The 24263-nt window shown below is 40.6% G+C and overlaps 1 protein-coding gene across 1 annotated transcript in view; it reads left to right on the forward strand.

Moving 5' to 3' along the window:
* The first annotated feature begins 464 nt into the window (after window positions 1-464).
* LOC132823159 (alpha-1A adrenergic receptor-like) overlaps window positions 465-24263 on the forward strand; it is a 31156-nt gene continuing 7357 nt past the window's right edge. The window contains exon 1 of the mRNA XM_060836734.1: window positions 465-1667. Within this exon, the coding sequence (XP_060692717.1) occupies window positions 707-1667 (961 nt within the window). The 5' untranslated portion in view covers window positions 465-706. The remainder of the gene's footprint in view (window positions 1668-24263) is intronic.

Raw genomic sequence — 24263 nt, forward strand, 5'->3', positions numbered from 1 at the left:
TCAGTAACAACCTTTCAGTGTTATACACTCTCTGTCTACCATTGTGCCAACTCCTGCCCCACTATCACCCGGGTATTACTTTGCACCTATTGTCTATCCTCCCACACCCACCCGCACACCAACCCCACCCCCCTAATTCCCGAGCAATCTGTCAGTAGTATTCGTCCACATTGTCTATCTTCCCCTTTGCCGTTACCGCTGACCCAGGAACACCATGTCAATGTTATACACCCATTCTGTCTATCTGTGCCTCACGAACATCCTGCCAGTGTGACACCCACGCTGTGTCTATTTCGCCCACCTCTCATTCCCACAATGAGTGCTGACCCTCCTCCCCGGTTTGGGTCTTGCTCTGATCTTTCACAAAATGTTCAGTGATTATTTCAGCCGGATCCTGACGTCAGCCAGCACCTTTGACATGTTTGTGTGTGTGTGTTGTTTTGCCTGAAGCGGTGAATATAAAAAGCGGAGAGCAGGAGGGAGGCGCTAACACAGAGGAGCGGAGAGACATACTCTCGGGTTCTCTCCAAATGACTGTGAGACTGCTGTGCTGTTGCGAACTCCCTGGTGATAAGTGTAGCTTGCCAGAAAGGCAACTGGAGCCTCTTCTGTGCCGGACAGTTCTCTCCCTCCGAGTCCTGACTGCGGATGGCTATGTTTGTGGTGGGACTTCGGCGCTTGGCTGTCACATGAGCTGAAATGGAGAATGGTCGTTAACATGAATTCTGTGCACTCTGCTGGCGGTGGAGGCGACAACCGATCATCTCCGGAGCCCCTTTTCTACGACACCAACTTTACCAGTAATCTCTCAAACGTGACTTCCCAGAACGGCACCTCACTGTGCCCGAGTAAAGGCGCTGTGCTCGGGCTGGTCCTGGTTCTCTTCATTTTATTCGCGCTGGTCGGTAACATTTTAGTCATCCTCTCGGTAGCTTTCAACCGGCACTTACAGACAACCACCAACTACTTTATCATCAACCTAGCGATCGCAGACTTGCTCCTCAGCACCACCGTGTTGCCTTTCTCAGCTACACTGGAGATCATAGGCTACTGGATATTCGGAAGGATTTTTTGCGATATTTGGGCTGCAGTTGACGTGCTCTGTTGTACTGCCTCCATCATGAGCCTGTGTGCCATTTCAATCGACCGTTATATCGGGGTTCGGTACTCCCTGCGTTACCCTTCCATTGTCACCGAGAAGAAAGCAGTGCTGGTCGTGGTTGGGGTCTGGGTCTTGTCCATAGTCATCTCCATCGGCCCCCTCTTGGGTTGGAAGCAGCCAGCGCCTCCTGATGAGACTGAGTGCCAAATCACGGAAGATGCTGGCTACGCTCTCTTCTCGTCCCTTGGCTCATTTTATATCCCTTTGACTGTCATCCTGGTGATGTATGCCAGGGTGTACATTGTAGCCAAGCGGACAACCAAGAACCTCGAGGCCGGGGTGATGAGGGAGACATCAAACTCCAGCGAGCGAGCTTTGCGCATCCATTGCAGGAATATTCAGGACGATTCCATCGTCTCCCGGTCCAAAGGGCACCACTTTAGAAGTTCCCTCTCTGTCCGCCTTCTCAAGTTCTCCAGAGAGAAGAAGGCCGCGAAGACGCTTGGCATTGTCATGGGCATGTTCATCTTGTGCTGGCTGCCATTCTTCATCGCTCTTCCCCTTGGTGAGTAGAACTCACATGCAGACTAACCTCGCCAGCATTTGCATAGTTATGATTCGCTTTTGTTCTTCATTGAATTGTGAAGAAAATCCAATGCCTATCACTTAAATTATTCTGGAGATAAGCTCTCAGTACGCTTCCCAACATTTAATATTTGAAATAGCGACTTACAGGTTTGACGAAGGGAGCTCGCTGACCGATGTAGGTCCGGTAGATTTAAGTATTGCAATCGCTCCCTTACACTTTAGGGATGAGCCTTTATTGTACAGCATCGATTTTTGAATATTAGCGCATTTCAGGGGAGGCTTTATTTTAGCTAATCTGTTGAACAGCTTAAACCCTCAAAAAATCGGGTGAATTTTCTCTCTATCGATATCATTTCTTTTTGTCTCCAAGTTTCTAATCACACTTTGTTTTTCGAAGGTGAATCCTGCCGTGTACCCACTTCCGGTTAGTTAATCGGACAGCACAGCAATTCGCTCAGGGGCCAAAATTAGGTTTCGTACGGTGCTACACCTCTCCCATTGATACGCCCCGGGCTTTAATCAAATTACATTTACTTTCTGACGTTAATTAAGCATTTAATTCATTTAAAAAAAGGAAGTTTTAGAAAAGGTAAAAAGGTCGTAAATGTGGGGACGGAAGCGGAGGGGTTTGCACTCTCTACCGAAACCAGTGAACAGTATGGATCATCTCACCAGGCCAGGCAGCATCAATGGACAGAAACAGAGATAATGTTTCAGGTCGATGACCTTCCATACGGATCTGAGTTCTTCAACTTCTCTGTTTTCAGATTTCCAGTAACTGCAGTATGTGGCGTATGTCTTTTGACACGTGTAAGGGTTATTCGACCATATTGTTGAGTCTTGTTCAGGGTAATAGACGACAGATTAGTCCTTTATTACCTTAAACAAGTTGTTTCGGGTGCTCACGGAACTCGCTTCTGTCGATACAGGGGACGTGATCGTTATTGGAGCGGCACTTTCGTTAAAATAGCGCTAGATCGGGCAAGTTACAGTCACAGTTGTTTATTGAGAGGAAGTCAACCCAGACGGACAAAACCTTCTGAAAATAACTGTCATTGAAGTTGCTAATTTCAACATGTCAAGTTTCATTTCAAAATGTTGCATTAAATTTCCCTTCGTTCCATCTTCTCCATCCAAATTATGATGGTAAACACACATTCTGAAGACAGTGAGGATATGTTTACATATATTGCTAATGCACGAAGGAGGGGCTCCTACTTTGGAAACAATAGGTTGAAGCTGCATTAATGTTGATACGGAACTGGATCGGAATTGAGAATTGTTTCGGTTGAATTATCAGGCCAACAATAATACATTCTAAAAGTTGATAGCTTGCTATTATTTAGCCAGAATATATTACTGAAGAAGAAATAAGAATGAAGTAAAATAATAACAAGTTTTAGAAAATGCTTAAGTATTGACTGGATTTTCAATCAAGAGAATTTCCAATTGAAAACAATACTTAGATATCTGCAGTTACGTTTCCAAGTTAGCTTCAAGAGGTCAACAGCATCGTTACAAATATATTCCCATCAAAGCAGGTAGGTGGCCTTTTAGATTTAGATTTCAGTTATTCCAGTACACCTGGCTGGGCAGGGTGATACACACTCCCAGAACTTGAACCTGGACCTTCGGACATAGAGGTACGGATAGCATCCCTGGACCCTCAAGATCGTTTTCATATTGCAGAGTTAATTCCGGTGTTTCCTAAGAGAGACAAATTGCATTTGTCGCAAAGGAATGTTTTGTTTCCAGCACGGGGTAACGTGAGCTCAAATATTTCACACAATCGGATGATGCTAATTGCGTGATTCTGGCATGAGGAAGGTATTAAACTAATCACTCTATCAGTTCTACTGGAATAACCGTACCGAACTCAGTGATACCCATTCTGTTTAACACGCTAAGCACGGACACAAACATAACTGATACATGCAGAGACACAAGTAAAGAGTCTGAACAAAAGTTGGGGGAAAAACTGCGCAATCTGAATGTCTAAAGCGTGAACGGGGGAACAAAAGGAATCCACGGTTCAGACAGTATTTGGGAAGAGAACAGAGGCGTTTACAATTTGGAAAGAATGCTTGTCGAAACAACTCTATTAAACTCAAACAGCAATGTAAGAGGAACAAAGCAAAGGAAAAAAGTTGTTTTGGCGGTGGCAGATGAAAGTGCACCCACTTAATAAAGAGATATAATAACGTGTTAATGGCTTGAGTGGGAAACGGAAGATAGTGAATGGCAGATCTAAGCTGAATACGGCAGTGCGGGACGCAATGAGAGAATTTAATGTACAGTATAAATTACTATAGGAGGCAGGGAAGTGGTAGAGAGCTAAACACAGCAATGCTGAATCTCGACAATTGCAATCTCAAGATTGCAGCACTGAATTGCTTCATTACATACAATTGATTGCATTCCTGATAAAACTAAAAATCACACAACACCAGGTTATAGTCCAACCGGTTTAATTGGAAGCACACTAGCTTTCGGAGCGATGCTCCTTCATCAGGTGGTCGTGGAGGGCTCAATCCTAACACACAGAATGTATAGCAAAAATTTACAGTGTGATGTAACTTGAAGGTGTTGGCCCCCTTGCTCTCTGTCTATGCCATATTCAATATATTGTCTAGCTAACACCATTGTTAACAGCTAACCCGAGAATGCAACTTTTTTAAAAAAAGGTTTTATGATTTACACATGAAAGAAGTGAAACTACCACTGTATTCTAACAGATGAAAGGCTTAACAGACAATAAATTTTTCAATATATAATTTGAGTTACATCACACTGTAAATTTTTGCTATAAATTCTGTTAGGATTGAGCCCTCCATTACCACCTGATGAAGGAACATCGCTCCGAAAGCTAGTGTGCTTCCAATTAAACCTGTTGGACTATAACCTGGTGCTGTGTGATTTTTAACTTTGTACACCCCAGTCCAACACCGGCATCTCCAAATCATTGTATCGTTTTGCACCGATTAGTAGCTTTTTTTGATAAATATTAGCAACGCATGTGAAAAATTTCACGTGAGAATGTCAAGGTTATATTTAACAGTTAAAAATGCCAGTTAAGATTATACATTCCTGTGTTTTTACATAAACACTTGAAATTAACGATCTTTGCTTTGTCGCATTCTCCATAAATCTTAGTCCATCCAAAAAGCTATTGCCAACACCACGTCCGTCATTCCAATGCTCTTGACCTACAATGCCTGGCAGTTTCCCCAAACCGCAAACACAATGTTGTCCTTCTGATGTTCACACTCTTCCACAGCGTTTCTCCTCCCTTTATCTGGACCCCCCTGCTCCGCTCCAAACGTATCAAAGTCTCTGTTTTTCGGTTTCCTTTAAATATTATGTTGTTTGTCGATATTGCACATAAGGTGCAGGATAACGTATACCAAAGGTGTTTGTTCAAATACACATACATATGCAATGAAGCGTCTTCTCACTTTCCTTCGTTTACACTTTTCATGAACAGAGAGAGGGGGAAAAAATCTCCTCGTCTATAATTGCATTTATTTTACAGTCTGAGTCATCACCAGGTAACCTTACGAAGTTTCATTTGTAACTCCTGACGAGAGGACTGACTTTAACTTTCTCAACAACAGCAGAAACAGAAGTTACTGAAGAAACCCAGCAGGTCTGATAGCATCTGTGGAAAGAGATAAACAGAGTTGACATTTTGTGAACAGTTCTGAAGAACCGTCACGAGACTGGGAAGGTTAACTCCGTTTATCTCTCACCACCGATGCTGCAAGACCTGCTGAGTTCCTCTGGCAATTTCTGTTTTTGTTTCAGATTTCCAGCGTCTGCAGTTCTTTATTTTCGTTACGATTCCCATCGTCGTGGTCATCCTCTTTAGCCTCACACCTTCCTACGCCTGAAAAATACTCCAGACCCCTGGCCATGTTGCACTCTGTTCCTACTTCACACCATCATCCCACTAACCTTTGTCTCCTGCCTAACCTTTGTCTCCTGCTCCACCACCTTTCCCTGAGTTGGTGGTCGATTAGCTCATTTGGCTGGATGGCTGGTTTGTTTGGCAGAGTGATGGTAATGGAACTGTAAAACCTGCGCCCACACCTCCTCCCTCACCTCTATCCAAGTTCCTAAAGGAGCCTTCCACATCCATCAAAGTTTTACCTGCACATCCACTAATATCATTTATTGTATCTGTTGCTCCCGATGCGGTCTCCTCTTCATTGGGGATACTGGGTGCCCATTTCAACTCCCCCTCCCACTCTGCCGAGGACATGGAGGTCCTGGGCCTCCTTCACCACCGCTCCGTCACCACCAGACACCTGGAGGAAGAATGCCTCATCTTCCGCTTCGGAACACTTCAACCCAGGGCATCAATGTGGACTTCAATAGTTTCCTCATTTCCCCTTCCCCCACCTCACCCTAGTTCCAAACTTCCAGCTCAGCACTGTCCCCATGACTTGTCCGGACTTGTCCTACCTGCCTATCTCCTTTTCCACCTATCCACTCCACCTTCTCCTCCCTGACCTATCACATTCATCCCCTCCCCCACTCACCTGTTGTACTCATTGCTACTTTCTCCCCACCCCCACCCTCCTCTAGCTTATCTCTCCACGCTTCAGGCTCTCTGCCTTTATTCCTGATGAAGGGCTTTTGCCCGAAACGTCAATTTCACTGCACTTTGGATGCTGCCTGAACTGCTGTGCTCTTCCAGCACCACTAATCCAGAATCTGGTTTCCAGCATCTGCAGTCATTGTTTTTACCAGAGTGATGGTAATAGCATGTGATTCAATTCTAGCAGCAGGTCAGGTCTTCATGACGATTCTACCTTGCCTTAAGTTTGGTGACCTTACCATCTCAACCTTGCCCCTTGCCTGAGGTTTGGTGACCCTCGGGTTAAACTCACCACCAATTGTCTCTATGAGAGCGGGATGATGGTGACTTTATATACTTGCTCTCCAGAATTCTCTAGGAGAAAGTGGGGACTGCAGATGCTGGAGATCAGAGCTGAAAATGTGTTGCTTGGATGCTGCCTGACCTGCTGCGCTTTTCCAGCAACACATTTTCAGCTCCAGAATTCTCTCTTAATATATTCTATTTGTATTTTCGAATACAACCAGAAGATCACTGTTTTACTGTGAAGTGGGTTCCACACCACTCCCTTTGTCTCACTGATGAATGTTATCCAAAAACTCTGTAGACAATCAAGCTGATCAGACATATAATGACAGCCTCTGGAGGAGGTAGAACTCCGCCCAGAGACAGGGTCACTACCACTGCATCATATGAATCCATTCATCACCCTGTAGGCAAATATAAATTGATCAAGTGACAGAATTGCTTCTCTCTGTTATTAGAATACCGAATGGACTCACAAACTCTAAACATTTGCCTGTACCTGTGTTTTTGTCTTTGCCGCAGTTGACCTATTATTCACTTATCTATGCTACTTAATTCCATGATCTGCTTTATTGCTCGCAAGACAAAGCTTTTCACTGCGCCTCGATACATGTGAAAATCAATTCAATTCAAGTCCCATTGAGATCAGATGGTGATCCGATGGAGCTGTTTACAATGACTAAGCAACTCAGTGAAGTAGATCAGAGAAACTGGCAGATTGAGTTTGCTAGATTTGGCAATACATAAAGCATTATGGAACAAAATAAGAGATCAGTCATAATTTAATGGTAAGTTGGCTGGAACTGCTGAATGGTCTCCTATTCCAAGCTTCAATTATTTTTGATTTGTGTTTTGTTACTCTTATCTCAAGTATAGGTACTTTAATCTTGAGAATAATCGCACTCCAACCCAACAGGGATGTAAAAAGTAAAAAGACATGTTTTTGAAATTAAATGGGAATGAAGTAATTGTAGTAAGTGGGCGAATATATTTCTGTAGAGACCTTAAAATATTATATTACTGGAGAAACGCAGCAGCTTTGGCTGTGTCTCTGTAGAGAGGAGCAGAGTTAACGCCCAATGTGCCTCTTCTTGGCAACTGATTGCCCCAGTACTGCCTGCTCGAATTTCAGCTCTCCAGCATCCGTAGTATCTTGCTGTTGTTATATTACGAAATTGCCTTTGGACATGGTGCAGAAATGTTGGAACTCGTTAAGGAAGAGGTAACCATAAACTACATTTACATTACACCGGTATTAACAGTTGAAAGTCAGAAGTATTAAGAGTTGGGACTTTGGACCAAACCTCAGTAGTTCGGCGGGAACCCAAGAAGGAATTCTGCCGATTTAACAGATTAGAAGGTTCGGAACCAAAACTCCACCAAGGCCTTTTTGGGAAAAAAAAACGGAGACTTCAATGTATTGATTTATTTCTGATTTGGAGATGCCGGTGTTGGACTGAGGTGTACAAAGTTAAAAATCGCACAACACCAGGTTATAGTCCAACAGGTTTATTTAGAAGCACCAGCTTTCGGAGTGTCGCTCCTTCATCTTTATCACCTGATGAAGGAGTGACGCTCCGAAAGCGAGTGTGCTTCCAATTAAACCTGTTGGACTATAACCTGGTGTTGTGCGATTTTTAACTTTGATTTATTTCAGCTTTCATCCCATCTGTAGGAAGTTTTCTCACACATACAGCGATAGAAATATAAATATGGTTGCCGCGGAGATCATCAGTGATGTAATTCACTTCACAATAGCGCTTATTTTACTTGATAATGCTTTATGTTACAAACAGGACGGGGGGTTTCCCAGCCTTTCATTATCCTGGTAGAGCCAACAGCCTGATACTGAATATGGGGGGGAGGGGGGTGGGGAATGAGGATTTGGACACGAACCTAGGATATACGGGATATTTCAAAAAATGTTGGCATTTGGTTCATCGACTTTATATCTTTATTTCTTTGGCTAGAACAAGTTTCTTTTACATTTAATACTTCACGCATTATTTTGCGGATAAGTGCAGCCACTATGACGGATCTGGTCAGGTTCCGGCACCTGGGCCGTTCTTAAGCGAGTTTCCCATTAGCTTCACGTTTAATCATTTTGTAAAAACGCTTTCCCCCTCTCTCCACCCACCCCACCCGACAACTTCAAAGTTGGCTCCTTCTTCTCTGTTTTTAAAAAATCATAAATTCCTGGTTAATTTATAACAACAATTTCCGGTCAGAGGCAAATAGTTGGAAGTCTACTTCGCTCAGATCATTTTAAAAATTTGAAAACTGAACTGAAGTATCAGCAACAAAATAAGAAATGTCGTTTTCTAAAGGCGGTTTCCGGGTTTTACCAGTGATGGACTATTTTGTCCCTTCCCTGCCTTAGTTGCTGCAGCGATTTTTTTTCCAGATGTTGCAAATCAGAACTCCCAGCCCCAAATTCGCACAATCCCCAGAAACACTGTAGTGTTTAGTTAGTAAAAGCGACACAGACCTCCAAAACTTTATATCATAATATCTGAATTTTGGTAAAACGTCTCTTCAGAGACCTTCCAACCAATAAGCTAGGCACAACATTAAGATACCCCTTACTAATGCTGGTATCTGTCACGTTACAAGGCGTGCCAGACTATTTCCATGAATTGATCAATGTTCACCGAGCGATTATTTTCTAATAAAATGCAAGCCCTTTCTGTCAAGTCATGATGGAGCTAATAAAGAAAGCCCATTTGGATTGGAGCTGTTCATTCATGGCACAAGAATGAAGGTCGAATTTCTGGGGATGAATCTTCAATCAAAATGAGGATTAAGGAATTCAGGAAGAAGCTTCTTGCCCAGTCAGAGTAGAATGTGGAACTCACTGCGTGTGGAACATTTGAGGGAATCGATATCAATGTATTTAAGAAAAATCTAGACACATGCATGATAGAAAATGAATAGAAATGTATCCGTAAAGCATGGCATTAACAGTTGTATTGACCAATTCGCCCAGTGATCTTTTCTGGATGCTAGCAGACAAACACTTATTAAAGAGAAAGGTACACTTTAAATGGTGACAAATAGATTAAACACAAATATTAATTTTCTTTCCTGGTACTCGAGCTTCTTGCTTTCTTCTGTAATTCACTTATCAGTTGTTAATAGACACAGTAAGTATTGGATTCACTATATAGTCACACGACATGCTGTCATAACTTTTTTTTTGTTTATGACAACATTCAATTCATAAAATAGTAAAGAAAGTAACCTTATATTAGTCATTATAAAAGTAGGTGTCACATAAAATAATGTATTATGTAATTCAGTGATTTTTACAATTAACTTTAGAGTTTTAATCCAAACAATCCATTTACATCATAGTAAATTCTGTTACAAATGACCCCTAAGCATGAGAGTAAATGTTTGAAGTGTATATAGTTACAGTACAGAAATAGCATACAGCTGTTAAAGAGGAACAGGGTGCCTTTCTGTATGAACCATAATTTGCTACGCACAACTTGTGCCGTAAGTCAATCTATATTAATAAAAAGATATGATTCTGTGTTTATGCAAATTAGGAAGCAAATTGTTCATAAAGACAGTGTTCACTTTAAGCAAAAGTAAAATTTACTTCATAAAAATGGATTTTTACTCATGATTATGTATATCTCTTTTCCCTCTTTTCCATAATATTATTCTGAGACAATTTTAGACGGTCATTTTAGAAAAACTTCATGGTGACTATGTACATGATCTGTTTGCAATATTCTTGTCTATTATTTTAATTTATGATTGTCATCATTTATATAATCACATTCTAGGCTTTTATTTTATTTCTCTTAACTTGTAAAGACATCTTTAGCATATTTGTATCTGAAGCTGGTGGATAATTTAATTGAAGTAAATTAAGTTAAATCATTTTATGTAATTAACATGATTGCATGAGCATGTTTGGTGCCATACAGGCTGATTGAAAGCTCTCAATGAAAATAATCCCAATTTAGATTTATTAAAGGGGGGAGAGATAAGCCTTTGTGGAACTAATGTCTCATAATAAACCTGACATTTACCTATCATAATATCCATCTTTGGCAACTCCATTGCATTTGGAGTTAGATAGTAGCAACAGTTGTAATACAATTTGAATACGGTAAATCATTTCTTCCTTTTGTTCTGAAATGAAGGGCAGTTGACAGGTTAACAGATTGTTCACCACATGCCATAACTTATTCATTTTGTCACAAAGGCTAATGTGTAAGAACACCTAAATTCACAGAAATACAGCAAAATATGAATTTCTCTATCAGTATGCATAGAAATATGATATATTGGTCAAGGATTTCTTTCCTTCAGTATTTTGAACAAAATCATGAGCATAATTTCAAATAATAACATTATTCCTTGCCAATGAATGCTCGAAAGGAAATCTTCCAAAATACATTTACTCATTTACTATATGTTCAAATATCTAACTGTGGAGTAAGTCTTTGTCATTGTGAAGCTAACTCTTTCCTGAGATATAATAATGAAGGCAATGCATACATTTCTCTAACTATAGAACAGTGTGGGATCAATATAAATGCTGCCATTACAGAAGTGTCTATCAATAAATTATATTGGCATAATGTAATGTGTACCATTAAATATAGAAAGCAGGATGGATTGTAATTTGATGTGTGACTATACTTCAGTCATGCAAAATATGTGAACATGTATATCAAAAATTATGCTTTGTCTTAATTGTAATGTGCATATCTGTAATTATAGAGTTGTTTCTGCTATTACATGCTACTGTTGAATGAATTTGAATGAAAGAGTAAATCTTGCAGCAGCACTAAACCCATTATTATGAAAATATGTATTACCTGTTACTTCAGGCAGATTCTTCACATTTTCAAAAATATATCCAAAAATGGGAGACATTTGTGTGGAGAAAGCCATGCCCAGAGAGCTGGCTGAATCTTCCAGGAATCTGGTCACTGGTTGGCTTTTCAACCAGGCTTAGGATAATTATTGAGGAACACCAGGATCTGCTGGCCAATCAGAAGCTGGCAGCTGTAGCACTCAGCAAGGCTACAAGGAGGTTTTGGCTGCTTCTTTTGCAACATTCTCCAGATACCCAGGACAGAAATGTGACCTAGGGAACAGGTGTATTTGTTCGACTTTCTTAAAGGATGGAGACCACAGGAATAGAGGGACCACTGGGATCAGAATGAGCATGGATTGGTTTTCACCCCATTGCTTCCTAGCCAGCCCACAATCATGCATAAATCAGTAAAGATCAGAGTCTGGAGATGCTGGTGTTGGACTGGGGTGGACAGAGTTAAAAATTAAACCTGTTGGACTATAACCTGGTGTTGTGTGATCTTTAACTCTGAAGATCATAGGACTGGCTCCCACACCAATATTGATTTACTAGTGACATGGGCTGATGATTTTTAACATCTTAGGCGGAGTTGAAATAATTGAAGCCTTGGTAGGAAATAACTTTGAAGAAATCCTTAAGTAGCTTCTCTGTGTTTCTACATTACCTCAACCTTCCACATAATTATTTTTTATTATTTTGGGCATTGCTTCCAGGCCAAGAGTTCCTAGATCATGTGGACTAGCTTTTCCTATCATCCAACTTTATAATTGATATGAATGTCTAACAGCTTTATAATTGATACGAACACTTAAAATCTTCTTCAAATATTTTAAAATCAATAATAGATCCACCAAAGATTTTAAAGTACCATGTATACTTGTGTAAAGATCAATTTTTTAAACTACTTTTTAAGGTTAAATTTATGGGGTTGACAATTACATGGTTACTACTTTTGAGGGGCTGAATTTCATGCTACAGTCCACAATGCTGTATCATTAGCAGAAGCCCAATTGATCATGAAATAATAAAAAACACAACAAATTACAGTAATTACCAGATAAAGACCATAGAAACAAGAAGAAATTACTAAGTTTTATTTATACATACAAAAAATGAAGTAGAAATATAATATGGCGTTAAATTACGATTAAATGGTACATCTTAAATTAAGTATGTCAAAAATGTTCATTAAAAATCACACTGTTAAACATCTTCAGCACTGAATAAAACTTCATAATCTGGAGGGCATTTTTATACAAAATGATGAAGACATTTCAAAACCTCATTTAGGTTTATGATTGTATTCCACTGGGAACTGAGCTCAGCTGAGCTGCACACAAAGGGAGGTTGTCACCTGACTCTGACCTGATGTGTCCTCAACTTTCATGCCAAAATGGTGTGAATTGTACATCAAAATACATAATAGCACAACAAAATACTTTTCCTCATCATAGCATTTATGTTCAGGATAATACCTTGACTCACAAATGTTGATCTGTTATCTGTGAAGAACTAGGGTCGACGTTTATATGAGATTTATGGAAAATTCCAGAATATTTGGCCAAAAATAGGATGTCAACTGTTATATGAGATCAACTTTTACTCAGATATATACAGTAATTGCACTTTTTCCTTACTGTTGATGCTTTGTGATCGAAATTCATAACAATATATGTAACGTAACAATGGAATAGTTGTATTTCTTTAACCGCTTTGAGCCCATTTTAATGTGCTTACTGCAACGATAGAAGATCTGAGAGCATAAATGATAAATGTACATTACAGCATGAGTGAATAGCTTTGGAAGTTTCTGGTACCAGCAAACGATTTCCATTTTGCCCTGTTATTTAAATTTTATGAGATTTTGCCTGGAAGTCACCGTAAATGGAGGTGGAAACAACCCCAGTAGTGTATGTGAAAACCATTATGAGCCCTTAAGACTTTAACTTCCTTAATATTGATTGGAACCTACTTAGTACAAATAGTTTGGACAGAGCATTTTATTTCAGATGCGACCAAGAAGGGTTCCTGATGCAAAATGTAATTAGGCCAACTACAGGGCAGGCCATATTGGATTCGGCCACCATGCCAGATGTCAAACCTTTTGGTGGGAGAGCATTTCGGTGATAGTGATCACAACTCCATGACCTTTAACCATTTGCACGGAGAAGGATATGAGCAGACAATATGGGAAAGTATGTAATTTGAGGAAGGGGAATTACAATGCTGTTAGGTTGGAACTGGAGTGCCTAAATTGGGAACAACTGTTCGCAGGTAAATGCATGACACAAATGTGGAAGTTGTTTAGAAACCACCTGCTGATAGTGCTAGACAGGTTTGTCCCACTGAGGCAAGGAAGGGATGGTAGGGTGAAAGAACCTGGGGTGACAAGGGATGTGGAACATCTAGTCAAGAGGGGTAAGGAAGCTTACTTAAGGTTGAGGAAACCAGGATCAGACAGGTATTTGGAGGGTTACAAGGTAGCCAGGAAGGAACTGAATAATGGACTTTGGAGAGCTAGAAAGGGGCATGAAAGAGCTTTAGCGGATAGAATTAAGGAAAACCCTAAGGCATTCTACATTTATGCTAGGAACAAGAGGATGGTCAGAGTAAGGGTAGGACCGATCAGGGATAATGGAGGGACCTTGCGCCTGGAGTTGGGGCAGGTAGGGGAGGTTCTTAATGAATACTTTGCTTCAGTGTTCACCCCTGAAAGGGATCTTGACATTTCTGAGGTCAGTGAGAAACAGACTGATATGCTGGAACAGGTTGATGTTACAAAGGAGGATGTGCTCAAAATCTTGAAAAACATATTAATAGATAAATCCCCTGGGGCAGACAGGATATACCTTAGGTTACTACAGGAAGCAAGGGAAGAGATTGCTAAGCCATTGCCAATGATCTTTGCATCCTCGCTGTCCACTAGAGTGGTACCAGATGATTGGAGAGTAGCAAATGTTATTCCCTTGTTCAAGAAAGGGTATAGGGATAATCCTGGGAATTACAGACCAGTCAGACTTACATTACTGGTGGGCAAAAGTATTGGAGAGGATTCTGAGAGACAAAATTTATGATGATTTCAAAAATCATTAGTTTATGGGCGGCACGGTGGCACAGTGGTTAGCATTGCTGCCTCACAGCACCTGAGACCCGGGTTCAATTCCCGACTCAGGTGACTGACTGTGTGGAGTTTGCACATTCTCCCCGTGTCTGCGTGGGTTTCCTCTGGGTGCTCCGGTTTCCTCCCACAGTCCAAAGATGTGCGGGTCAGGTGAATTGGCCATGCTAAATTGCCCGTAGTGTTAGGTAAGGGGTAAATGTAGGGGTATGGGTGGGTTTCGCTTCGGCGGGTCGGTGTGGACTTGTTGGGCCGAAGGGCCTGTTTCCACACTGTAAGTCTAATCTATAGTCAGCATGGCTTTGTGAGGGGAAGGTCATGCCTCACAAACCTTATTGAATTATTTGATGAGGCAACAAAACACATTGTTAAAGGTTGAGCAGTGGATGTTGTGTACACGGATTTTAGCAAGGTGTTTGATAAGGTTCCCCTTGGTTGGCTCATTCAGAAAGTAAGGAGGCAATGGATACAGGAAACCTCTCTGTGTGGATACAGAATTGGCTGGCTCATAGAAGACAGAGAGTGATGGTAGATGGGTATTTAGTCTGGAGCTGAATGACAAGTCGTGTTCTGCAGGGATATGTTCTGGGTCCTCTGCTCTTTGTGATTCTTATAAATGATTTGGATGAGGAAGTGGAAGGGTGGATTAGTAAGTTTGTTGATGACACAACAGTCGGTGCAGTTGTGGATAGTGTGGAGAGCCATTGTAGGTTGCAATGAGACATTTACAGGATGCAGAGCTGGGCTGATAAGTGGCAGATGGAGTTCAATCTGTAAAAGTATGAAGCCATTCATTTTGGAAGGTCGAATTTGAATGCAGAAAACAGTGATAAAGGCAGGATTCTTGGCAGTGTGGAGGAAGAGAGGAATCTTGGGGTCTATGTCCATAGATCCCTCAAAATTGCCACCCAAGTTGATAAGGTTGCTAAGAAGGCATACGTTAAGTTGGCTTCCATTAGCAGGGGGATTGTGTTTAAGAACTGCAAAGTTATTCTGCAGCTCTATAAAGTCCTGGTTAGACCACACTTTGAATATTGTATTCAGTTCTGGTTGCCTCATTATAGGAAAGATGTGGAAACTTTAGAAAGGATGCAGAGAAAATTTGCCAGGATGCTGCCTGGACTGGAGGACATGTCTTATGAAGAAAGGTTGAGGGAACTAGGGCTTTTCTCATTGGAGCAAAGAAGGATGAAAGGTGACTTGATAGAGGTGTACAAGATGATGAGAGGCATAGATAGAATGCATTGCCAGAGACATTTTCCCAGGGCAGAATTGGCTATCACGAGGGGGCATAATTTGAAAGTGATTGGAGGAAGGATTAGGGGAGACATCAGAAGTTCATTCTTTTCACAGAGTGGTGGATACATGGAATGCATCGCCAGCAGTGGTAGCAGAGTCAGAGACATTAGGATATTTAAGCAATTCTTGGACAGGCACATGAATAGTAGCAAAATGTAGCGTATGCAGGTTAATTTGATTTTAGAATAGGATAAATATTGAGGGCTAAAGGGCCTGTAATGTGCTATGTTGTTCTATGTTCTATATTCCTTAAACATTAAATAGACACAATTGTTATCCTCTAAAATAATGTGAATGTATTGAGCAGATAATCTTTTTCACTCACATATACAACATTAGACAACTAAATTCTAGTTGTAATCTGTTGGTTGAATATTTAATTAGCCAATGGAGCTGTTAACAAACATATTACTTTCTTTTGCGAGGATTTTTGATTAATTTTCACTATCTTTGTGGTAATCATTCTGCTGTTTGAAATGTTATATCTGGTCTGCATTGTTTCTCCTCTCCTCTCTTTGAGGTAGTCACTTAAAATGAACTACAATGTTGTTTTCATTCTATCATGGAATACGGGGATTGCTCACAAGGCCCAAAATTTGTTGTTTATCCCTAACTGCCCTTCACCTGGAGGTGAGTTGATTTCTTGAAGTACACACAGAGTATCAATAGAAATGAAATTCCACAATTTTCATCTAGCAACAACAAAGGAGCATTGATATAGTTCCAAGTCAGAATGGTTTGCAGCTCAGAAGATAACACTTTTCACGTGAAAGTGTTCCCATCCTTTTGCTGCTCTTGCCCTTGCCAGTAGTAGAGGTCTGTGACTTGGAGGGTACTGTTGAGGAAATTCTGATGAGTTGCTGCAGTCCAACTAGCATATAGTATCCACTACTGCACAAGATAAGGGATATTGCTTGGGTGAATAAAGAGCTGCACCTAAGACTGGAGACATTTTGCATCAGTGTTTACTGTGGAAAAGAACATGCAAGATATCGAATTTAGGGAAATAGATGGTGACACCTTGAAAAATGTCCATATTACAGAGGAGGAAGTGCTGGATGTCTTCAAACACATAAAAGTGGATAAATCCCCAGGGTCTGATCAGGTGTACCCTAGAACTCTGTGGGAAACTAGGGAAGTGATTGCTGGGTCTCTTGCTGATATATTTGTGTCATTGATAGTCACAGGTGAGGTGCTGGAAGACTGGAGGTGGCTAATGTGGTGCCACTGTTTAAGAAAGGTGGTAAAGTCAAGCCAAGGAACTATAGACCAGCAAGCCTGATGTCAGTGTTGGGCAAGCTGTTGGAGGGAATTCTGGGGGACAATATTTCCATGTATTTGGAAAGGCAAGGACTGATTAGCGATAGTCAATATGGCTTTGTGTGTGGGAAATCATGCCTCACAAACTTGATTGAGGTTTTTGAAGAAGTAACAAAGAGGATTGATGAGGGCAGAGTGGTGGATGTGATCTATTTAGACTTCAGTAAGGCGTTCAACAAGGTTCCCCATGAGAGACTTGTTAGCAAAGTTAGATCTCATGGAATACAAGGAGAACTAGCCATTTGGATACAGAACTGGCTCAAAGGTAGAAGACAGAGGGTGGTAGTGGAAGATTGCTTTTCAGGCTGGAGGCCTGTGACTAGTGGAGTGCCACAATGATGGGTGCTGGCTTCACTACTTTTCGTCATTTATACAAATGATTTACATGTGAGCATAAGAGAGGAGTAAGTTTGCAGATGGCATCAAATTGGAAGGGTAGTGGACAGCAAAGAAGGATACACCAGAGGAAAACAGGATCTTGATCAGATGGGCAAATGAGCTGAGCAGTGGCAGATGGAGTTTAATTTAGATAAATGTGATGTGCTGCATTTTAGGAACACAAATCAGAACAAGACTTACACACTTAATGGTAAGATTCTAGGGAATGTTGCTGAACAAAGAGACCTGGGAGTGTAGGTTCATAGCTTTTTGAATGTAGAGTGAAGAAGGTGTTTAATATGCTTTCCTTTACTGGAGTGTCAGAGGCTGAGGGGTGACCTTATTGAGGTTTATAAAATTAGGAGCATGGATAGGATAAATAGACAAAGTCTTTTCCCTGGGTGGGGGATTCCAGAACTAGAAGGTATAGGTTTTGGGTGAGAGGGGAAAGATGTAATAGAGACCTAAGGGACAGCTTTTTTACACAGAGGGTGGTACGGGTATGGAATGAGTTGCCAGAGGAAATGGTGGAGGCTCATTCAATTGCAACATTTAAAAGGCATCTGGAAGGGTATATGAATAGGAAGGGTTTGGGGGGATATGGGTCGGGTGCTGGCAGGTGTGACTAGATTGGGTTGGGATATCTGGTCGGCATGGACGATTCGGATCGAAGGGTCTGTTTCCATGCTGCACATCTCTATGACTCCATGACTATCTGTTGCACTGACAAAGTTAGAATAACTATGTGCAAACATGAGTAAAGGTGTATAACTGTGATGAATTAGTGATGAAAAAAATTAATTTTTAAGTTTATGCTTGGGTACCAATCATGGATACTGCTTTGTCGTGGATGGCAGTGAATTTCTGGAGTGCTGTTTGCACTTCTTTGTTTCATTCAAATGAAAAATCTTCAGTTGTGAATCTTTGCAGTTTATGTTCCAAATCACAGACTATTAGACTAGATGGGATTGAAGTTCACAAGGAGGAGGTGCTAGAAATTCTGGAAAGTGTGAAAATAGATAAATCCCCTTGGCTGGAAGCTAGAATTCTCTGGGAATCCAGCGAGGAGATACTAAGCCTTTCTGCTTTGATCTTTATGTCATCATTGTCTGCAGGAATAGCACTAAAAGACTAGAGGATAGCAAATGTTGTTCCCTTGTTCAAGAGGGGGACTAGAGACAATGCTGGTAATCATAGACCAGTGAGTCTTACTCTGTTGTGGGTAAAGTGTTGGAAAAGGTTATAAGAAATAAGATTTACAATCATTTCAATAGGAATAGTTGATTAAGAATAGTCAGCATGGTTTTGCGAATGGTTGGTTGGCCTCACAAACCTTATTGAGTTCTTTGAGAAGGTGACCAAACAGGTGGATGAGGATAAAGCCATTGATGTGGTGTATATGGATTTCAGTAAGGCATTTGATAAGGTTCCCCATGGTAGGTTACTGTACAAAATACAGAAGCATGAGATTGAGGGCGATTTAATGGTTTGGATAAGAAATTGTCTGGCTAAAAGAAGCCAGAGGGTGGTGTTTGATGGGAAATGTTCATCCTGGAGTCCAGCTACTAGTGGTGCATTGCAAGGGTTGTTTTGGGTTCACTGCTGTTTGTTATTTTTGTAAACTACTTGGATGAGGATGTAAAAGGATGGGTTAGTAAATTTGCAGCTCACACTAAGATCGGTACAGTTGTGGATGGTGCCGAAGGATGTTGTCGGTTACAGAGGGACATAGATAAACTGCAGAGCTGGGCTGAGAGGTGGCAAATGGAGTTTAATGCCGAAAAGTGTGAGGCGATTCACTTTGGAAGGCGTAACAGGGATGCAGCGTACTGGGCTTATGGTAAGAATTTTGGTAAGCAGAGCAGAGAGACCTTGGTATTCATGTACACAGATCCCTCAAAGTTGCCACCCAGGTTAATAGAGCTGTTAAGAAAGCATATGATGTGTAAGCTATTATTGGTAGAGGGTTTGAGTTTTGGAACCATGAGGTCATGCCACAGCTGTACAAAACTTTGGTGCAGCCACACGTGGAATATTGCATACAGCTCTGGTCACCACATTATAGGAAAGATGTGGAAGCTTTGGAAAGGGTTCAGAGGAGATTTATAAGGATGTTGCCTAGTATGTAGGGAAAGTCTTACAAAGAAAGGTTGAGAGACTTGAGGCTGTTTTCGTCAGAGAGGTTGACAGATGACTTAATTGAGGCTTACAAGATTATCAGATTGGGTGGACAGTGAGAGCCTAGTATCCTAAGATACAAATAAGGAAGGACACCACTTCGATTGGGACAGCACATCCATCTGAGGACAAGTCAATCAGAGATATGCACGAGAATTCCTAGAAGCATGGCATTCCAACCAAATCTCTATCAACAAACAAATCGAGTCAGACTCAACCTACCACCTCCTGAGAAAAAGAACAGAAAATGATGTCACCACAGGAAATGACATCACCAACCCAAAGAAATTCAAACATATAAATAGAAAAAGGAATTATCAGCAGTGCTTTGCCCTGAGGCCCATTGAAGATGTACCTAGTAGGGTGACAAAATGTCTGGAAATGAACCTTCCAGCTCAGCGAGCAAACCTGCATCCGTATGCTCTAATATTTTAAAATGATTGATATAGATTAAAATGACCTGTACTTCTGTTTTATCTCTCCCTCCTTTCTCAAATGGTTAGACCATTGGCATGCAACTGTTATACCTATCATGTTATTCCAGCTGTTCAGTTTACATCCAGCACCACCTTTTTTTAAATGTTTTATAAGTATCTGTCTGCCTCAATTAATCAGATTATGCATCATCACTACACTTGCTAGTCAGCTGTTGACACTTTATTCACACTGACACTAAATTGAATTGAATTGAATTTATTGTCACTTGTACTGAGGCACGGTGAAAAGCTTTGTCTTGCGAACAATACAGGCAGATCACAGCACTAAGTAGCATAAATAAGTAAATAAAAGGGAACAGCAGCAAAAACAAAAACACAGGTACAGATGAATGTTAAGAGTTTGTGAGTCCATTCAGTATTCTAACAACAGGAGGGGAGAGATTGTTTTGAAACTAGCTGGTGCATGTGTTTAGGCTTCTGTACCTTCTCCCTGATGGTAGAGGCTGTAGAAAAACATTGCCAGGGCGGGATGGTCTTTGAGATTGCTGGCAGCCTTTCCTTGACAATGGACCTGGTAGACAGAGTCAATAGACAGGAGGTTGGCCTTTGTGATTGTCCAGGACAAGTTCACCACTCTCTGTAACCATGTCCGATCTTGAATGATACAGTTGCTATACCAGATAGTGATACTGATGGCGCACCTATAAAAGTTGGCAAGAGTATCTGTTATCATGGAGGAGAAAGTGAGGTCTGCAGATGCTTGAGATCAGAGCTGAAAATGTGTTGCTGGAAAAGCGCAACAGGTCAGGCACCATCCAAGGAACAGGAAATTCGACGTTTCGGGCATAAGCCCTTCATCCTGATGAAGGGCTTATGCCCGAAGCATCGAATTTCCTGTTCCTTGGATGCTGCCTGACCTGCTGCGCTTTTCCAGCAACACATTTTCAGTATCTGTCATCATGCCAAATTTCCTCAGCTGCCTGAGGAAGAAGAGGCATTGTTGGGCCTTTGTAACCAATGCATCTGCATAAAGAGTCCAAGAAAGCTTGTTGTGGATGACTGCTCCCAGGAGCTTAACAGTCTCCACTCGTTCCATCCTTGTGCTGTTAATGTGTAGTGGGGCACGAATAACATCCTGCCAAAAGTCAATAATGAGTTCCTTAGTTTTGCCAGCATTGAGAGCTTGGTTGTTGTCAGTGCATCATTTTTCCAGGTCTTCCACCTCCCATCTGTAGTCTGTTTCATCGCCATCTGAGATTCAACCAACTTGTTGGTGTCATCAGCGAACTTGTAAATGGCATTAGTCTGGTATTTAGCGACGCAGTCATGAACATACAGTGAATACAGTAGGGCACTGTGTATGCACCCTTGGGAGGGTCCAATGTTGAGTGTTAGTGAGGATGAAATGTTGTCCCCAATCTTCACTGATTGTGGCCTGTGGGTCAGGAAACTGAGAATCTAGTTGCAGAGAGTAAGGGCTTAGTCCGAGACCACAAAGCTTAGTAATCAGTCTCAAGGGGATAATAGTGTTAAAGGCTGAATTGTAGTCAGTAAGTAGGATTCTTACATCGCTGTTCTTGTTGTCGAGATGTTCTAGGGAGGAGTGAAGGGCAAGAGATATGGCATCTGACGTTGATCTGTTAGTCTGATAAGCAAATTAGAGTGGATCAAGAGTAGAGGAGAGGCTGGAGCTGATTAATGCCGTGACCAGTCTTTCAAAGTACTTCATGACTACCAAAGTTAAGGCCACTGGGTGGTAGTCATTGAAACATGCTGCATGAGCCCTCTTAGGCACAGGGATGATGTTAGCCCTCTAGAAACAGGCACTTTTCATTACCTGCAGAGACTTATTATTCAGCCTGTCAACACTCCACTCACACCATTTGTATGATCTTTTGATCTCTTTGGCTAAATAAATTATGTGCCTATGTGCTTCTCTTCACTCCACATGATGAAGGAGCAGCGCTCCGAAAGTTTGTGATTTCAAATAAACCTGTTGGACATAATCTGATGTCATGTGACTTCTGATCTTTTCTCAATTAGCAGCATTACATTTACTTTCTTCCAACCTACTGGAGTCATTCCTAAAACTATGGAATTATAGAAAATCATAACAGAGTATTCAGTATCTCTTCAGCTATATTTTTAGGATGTAAGCCAGCATGTTTTTTGAAATTTATCAACTTGTAGTTTTTTAAATTTCACCTATAATCTTCTCTCATTGTAATTATTTTGAATTCCTCTGTTCTACCAGTTACAAATTTTCTGAAGAATCTTTACGTTTCATTTGCTTCTCTGCCCTCTTCAATTTGCTTTTCTTTTCAAAACCCTTGACAGCATTCAATATTCAAATGCATACGAATGTTCCAAATCAGAGTTTCATTATCCATTTGCAGTACCTCATTATTTGGCTTTCCTGTGCATTGACTTTTGCGCAGTGTCAATTCCCTATCTAGATAATCAATAATATTTTGAGTCAATCTACCTAGGCTGCTGAGTATCAGTGACGGGGTGAATGACAAAGTAGGCAAATAGCTGCTGTACATGTCAAAAATGGAAAAAGTGGTGGTACTTCTGTTTTAAGTTTCTTTGGATGCTTTCCATTGTCTTACTTCTGTTCACACGAAGATAGCAGGCACACAATTAATTTTCAAATGTTCTGATTTAATTACTGTTCAGCTTATTTCAGTGTCTCATTTAAAAACCAAAATTATGAATAATTCAGTGCAAGTATATATCCATTGTGAATGAAGATTTGGCACATTTCCATTACTAGGTTTACTAAATGAGCACCCAGAACCATAATTGCCTCTTTCCTGTTGGACCTGTTGTTTCTCCTCCTGTTGCCTGGCATTTGCTTGTATGGTAGCTGTTTGTTCTCATTTGATTATATATTTTATCTTACAATTAATCACATTGTTTAATATCTGTTTCTTTTTGTTCAGTTTCTAAACTATTGCAAAGATATAATACATGTTGCTAGAAAGTACATTTTTCTAACAAATGTTTGATGTTAGTATTGTAATTTAATACTATGATTTGAGAGCATGCAGTCTGGAAATTTTGGAAAAGGTTAACAAGAGTGAAAACTTTATTTTGACATACTTTAATTTGAAATACAAGTCCCTTGTGTCTCATTTACCTTTTTGTTTTATGATGGAAAGATATCCCAACCCATGCCATGATTTACACAATTCTCTCTGTTCCTCTTGTCCTCAACTGAGTTTGGACTAATAAATAGTAATAACTCCAATGATGTTGGCAATGAATCTGAGATTGGACATTCCATGTGTTAGTAATCTTGAATAAAATGTTGTGCCTCTGTTCAACATTAGGCCTTAGAGATGGTGCAGGTTAAATTTACTAGACTGGTACTTCAGATGATGGATAGCAGTTATAGGGAGAGACTTGAGAAACTGAGATTGCTCTCAGAAATTAATGTGTTATAGGGAGATTTAATAAAGATGTTTTAAATTATAAAGTTATGAACACTTTCAGTAGAGTGAACAGGAAGGAACTCTTTCCATTGGCAAGAGGATTGATAATAAGAAGACATAGATTTAAATAATTGGTAAAATAATCTGAGGCAAGATGAGGAGAGTTTTAATGTAGCAAGTAGCTAGATCATATGGAAGAATTGTAGGTCAGAAGCCAAGTTAAAGTCCAACAAGTTTATTTGAAATCACAAGCTTTTGGAGGACTGCTTGTTTGTCAGGTAAAGAGAAGCACACAGGCATAGCATATATAGGCAGAGAGATTAGAAGATCATATGAATGATGTGAGTGGAGTGTACAGGCTTAATAACAAGTCTCTGCAGGTGACCGAAAGTGTCAGATGGTGTGAGTAAAGTATCAACAGCTGAATAGCAAGTGATGGGATGACCTATGGTCCCATGAATTGAGGCATAGAGATGATTACAAAATATTTAAAATAAGATGGTGCTGAAGACAAACCAAATGGCTGGAACAACAAGATACGTATAAGAGTCGCATTCCAAGAGTGTAATTAAAGTAGCAAGCAATCCAAATCTGTACGAATTAATGAAGGTAGAGAGATCATAACAAGTTATCAAGGAGATGGTGTCAAAAAAGGATAGTAGGGCAGATTTTACAAATATA

This window comes from Hemiscyllium ocellatum, chromosome 16, assembly GCF_020745735.1.
Source record: "Hemiscyllium ocellatum isolate sHemOce1 chromosome 16, sHemOce1.pat.X.cur, whole genome shotgun sequence".
NCBI lineage: Eukaryota > Metazoa > Chordata > Chondrichthyes > Orectolobiformes > Hemiscylliidae > Hemiscyllium > Hemiscyllium ocellatum.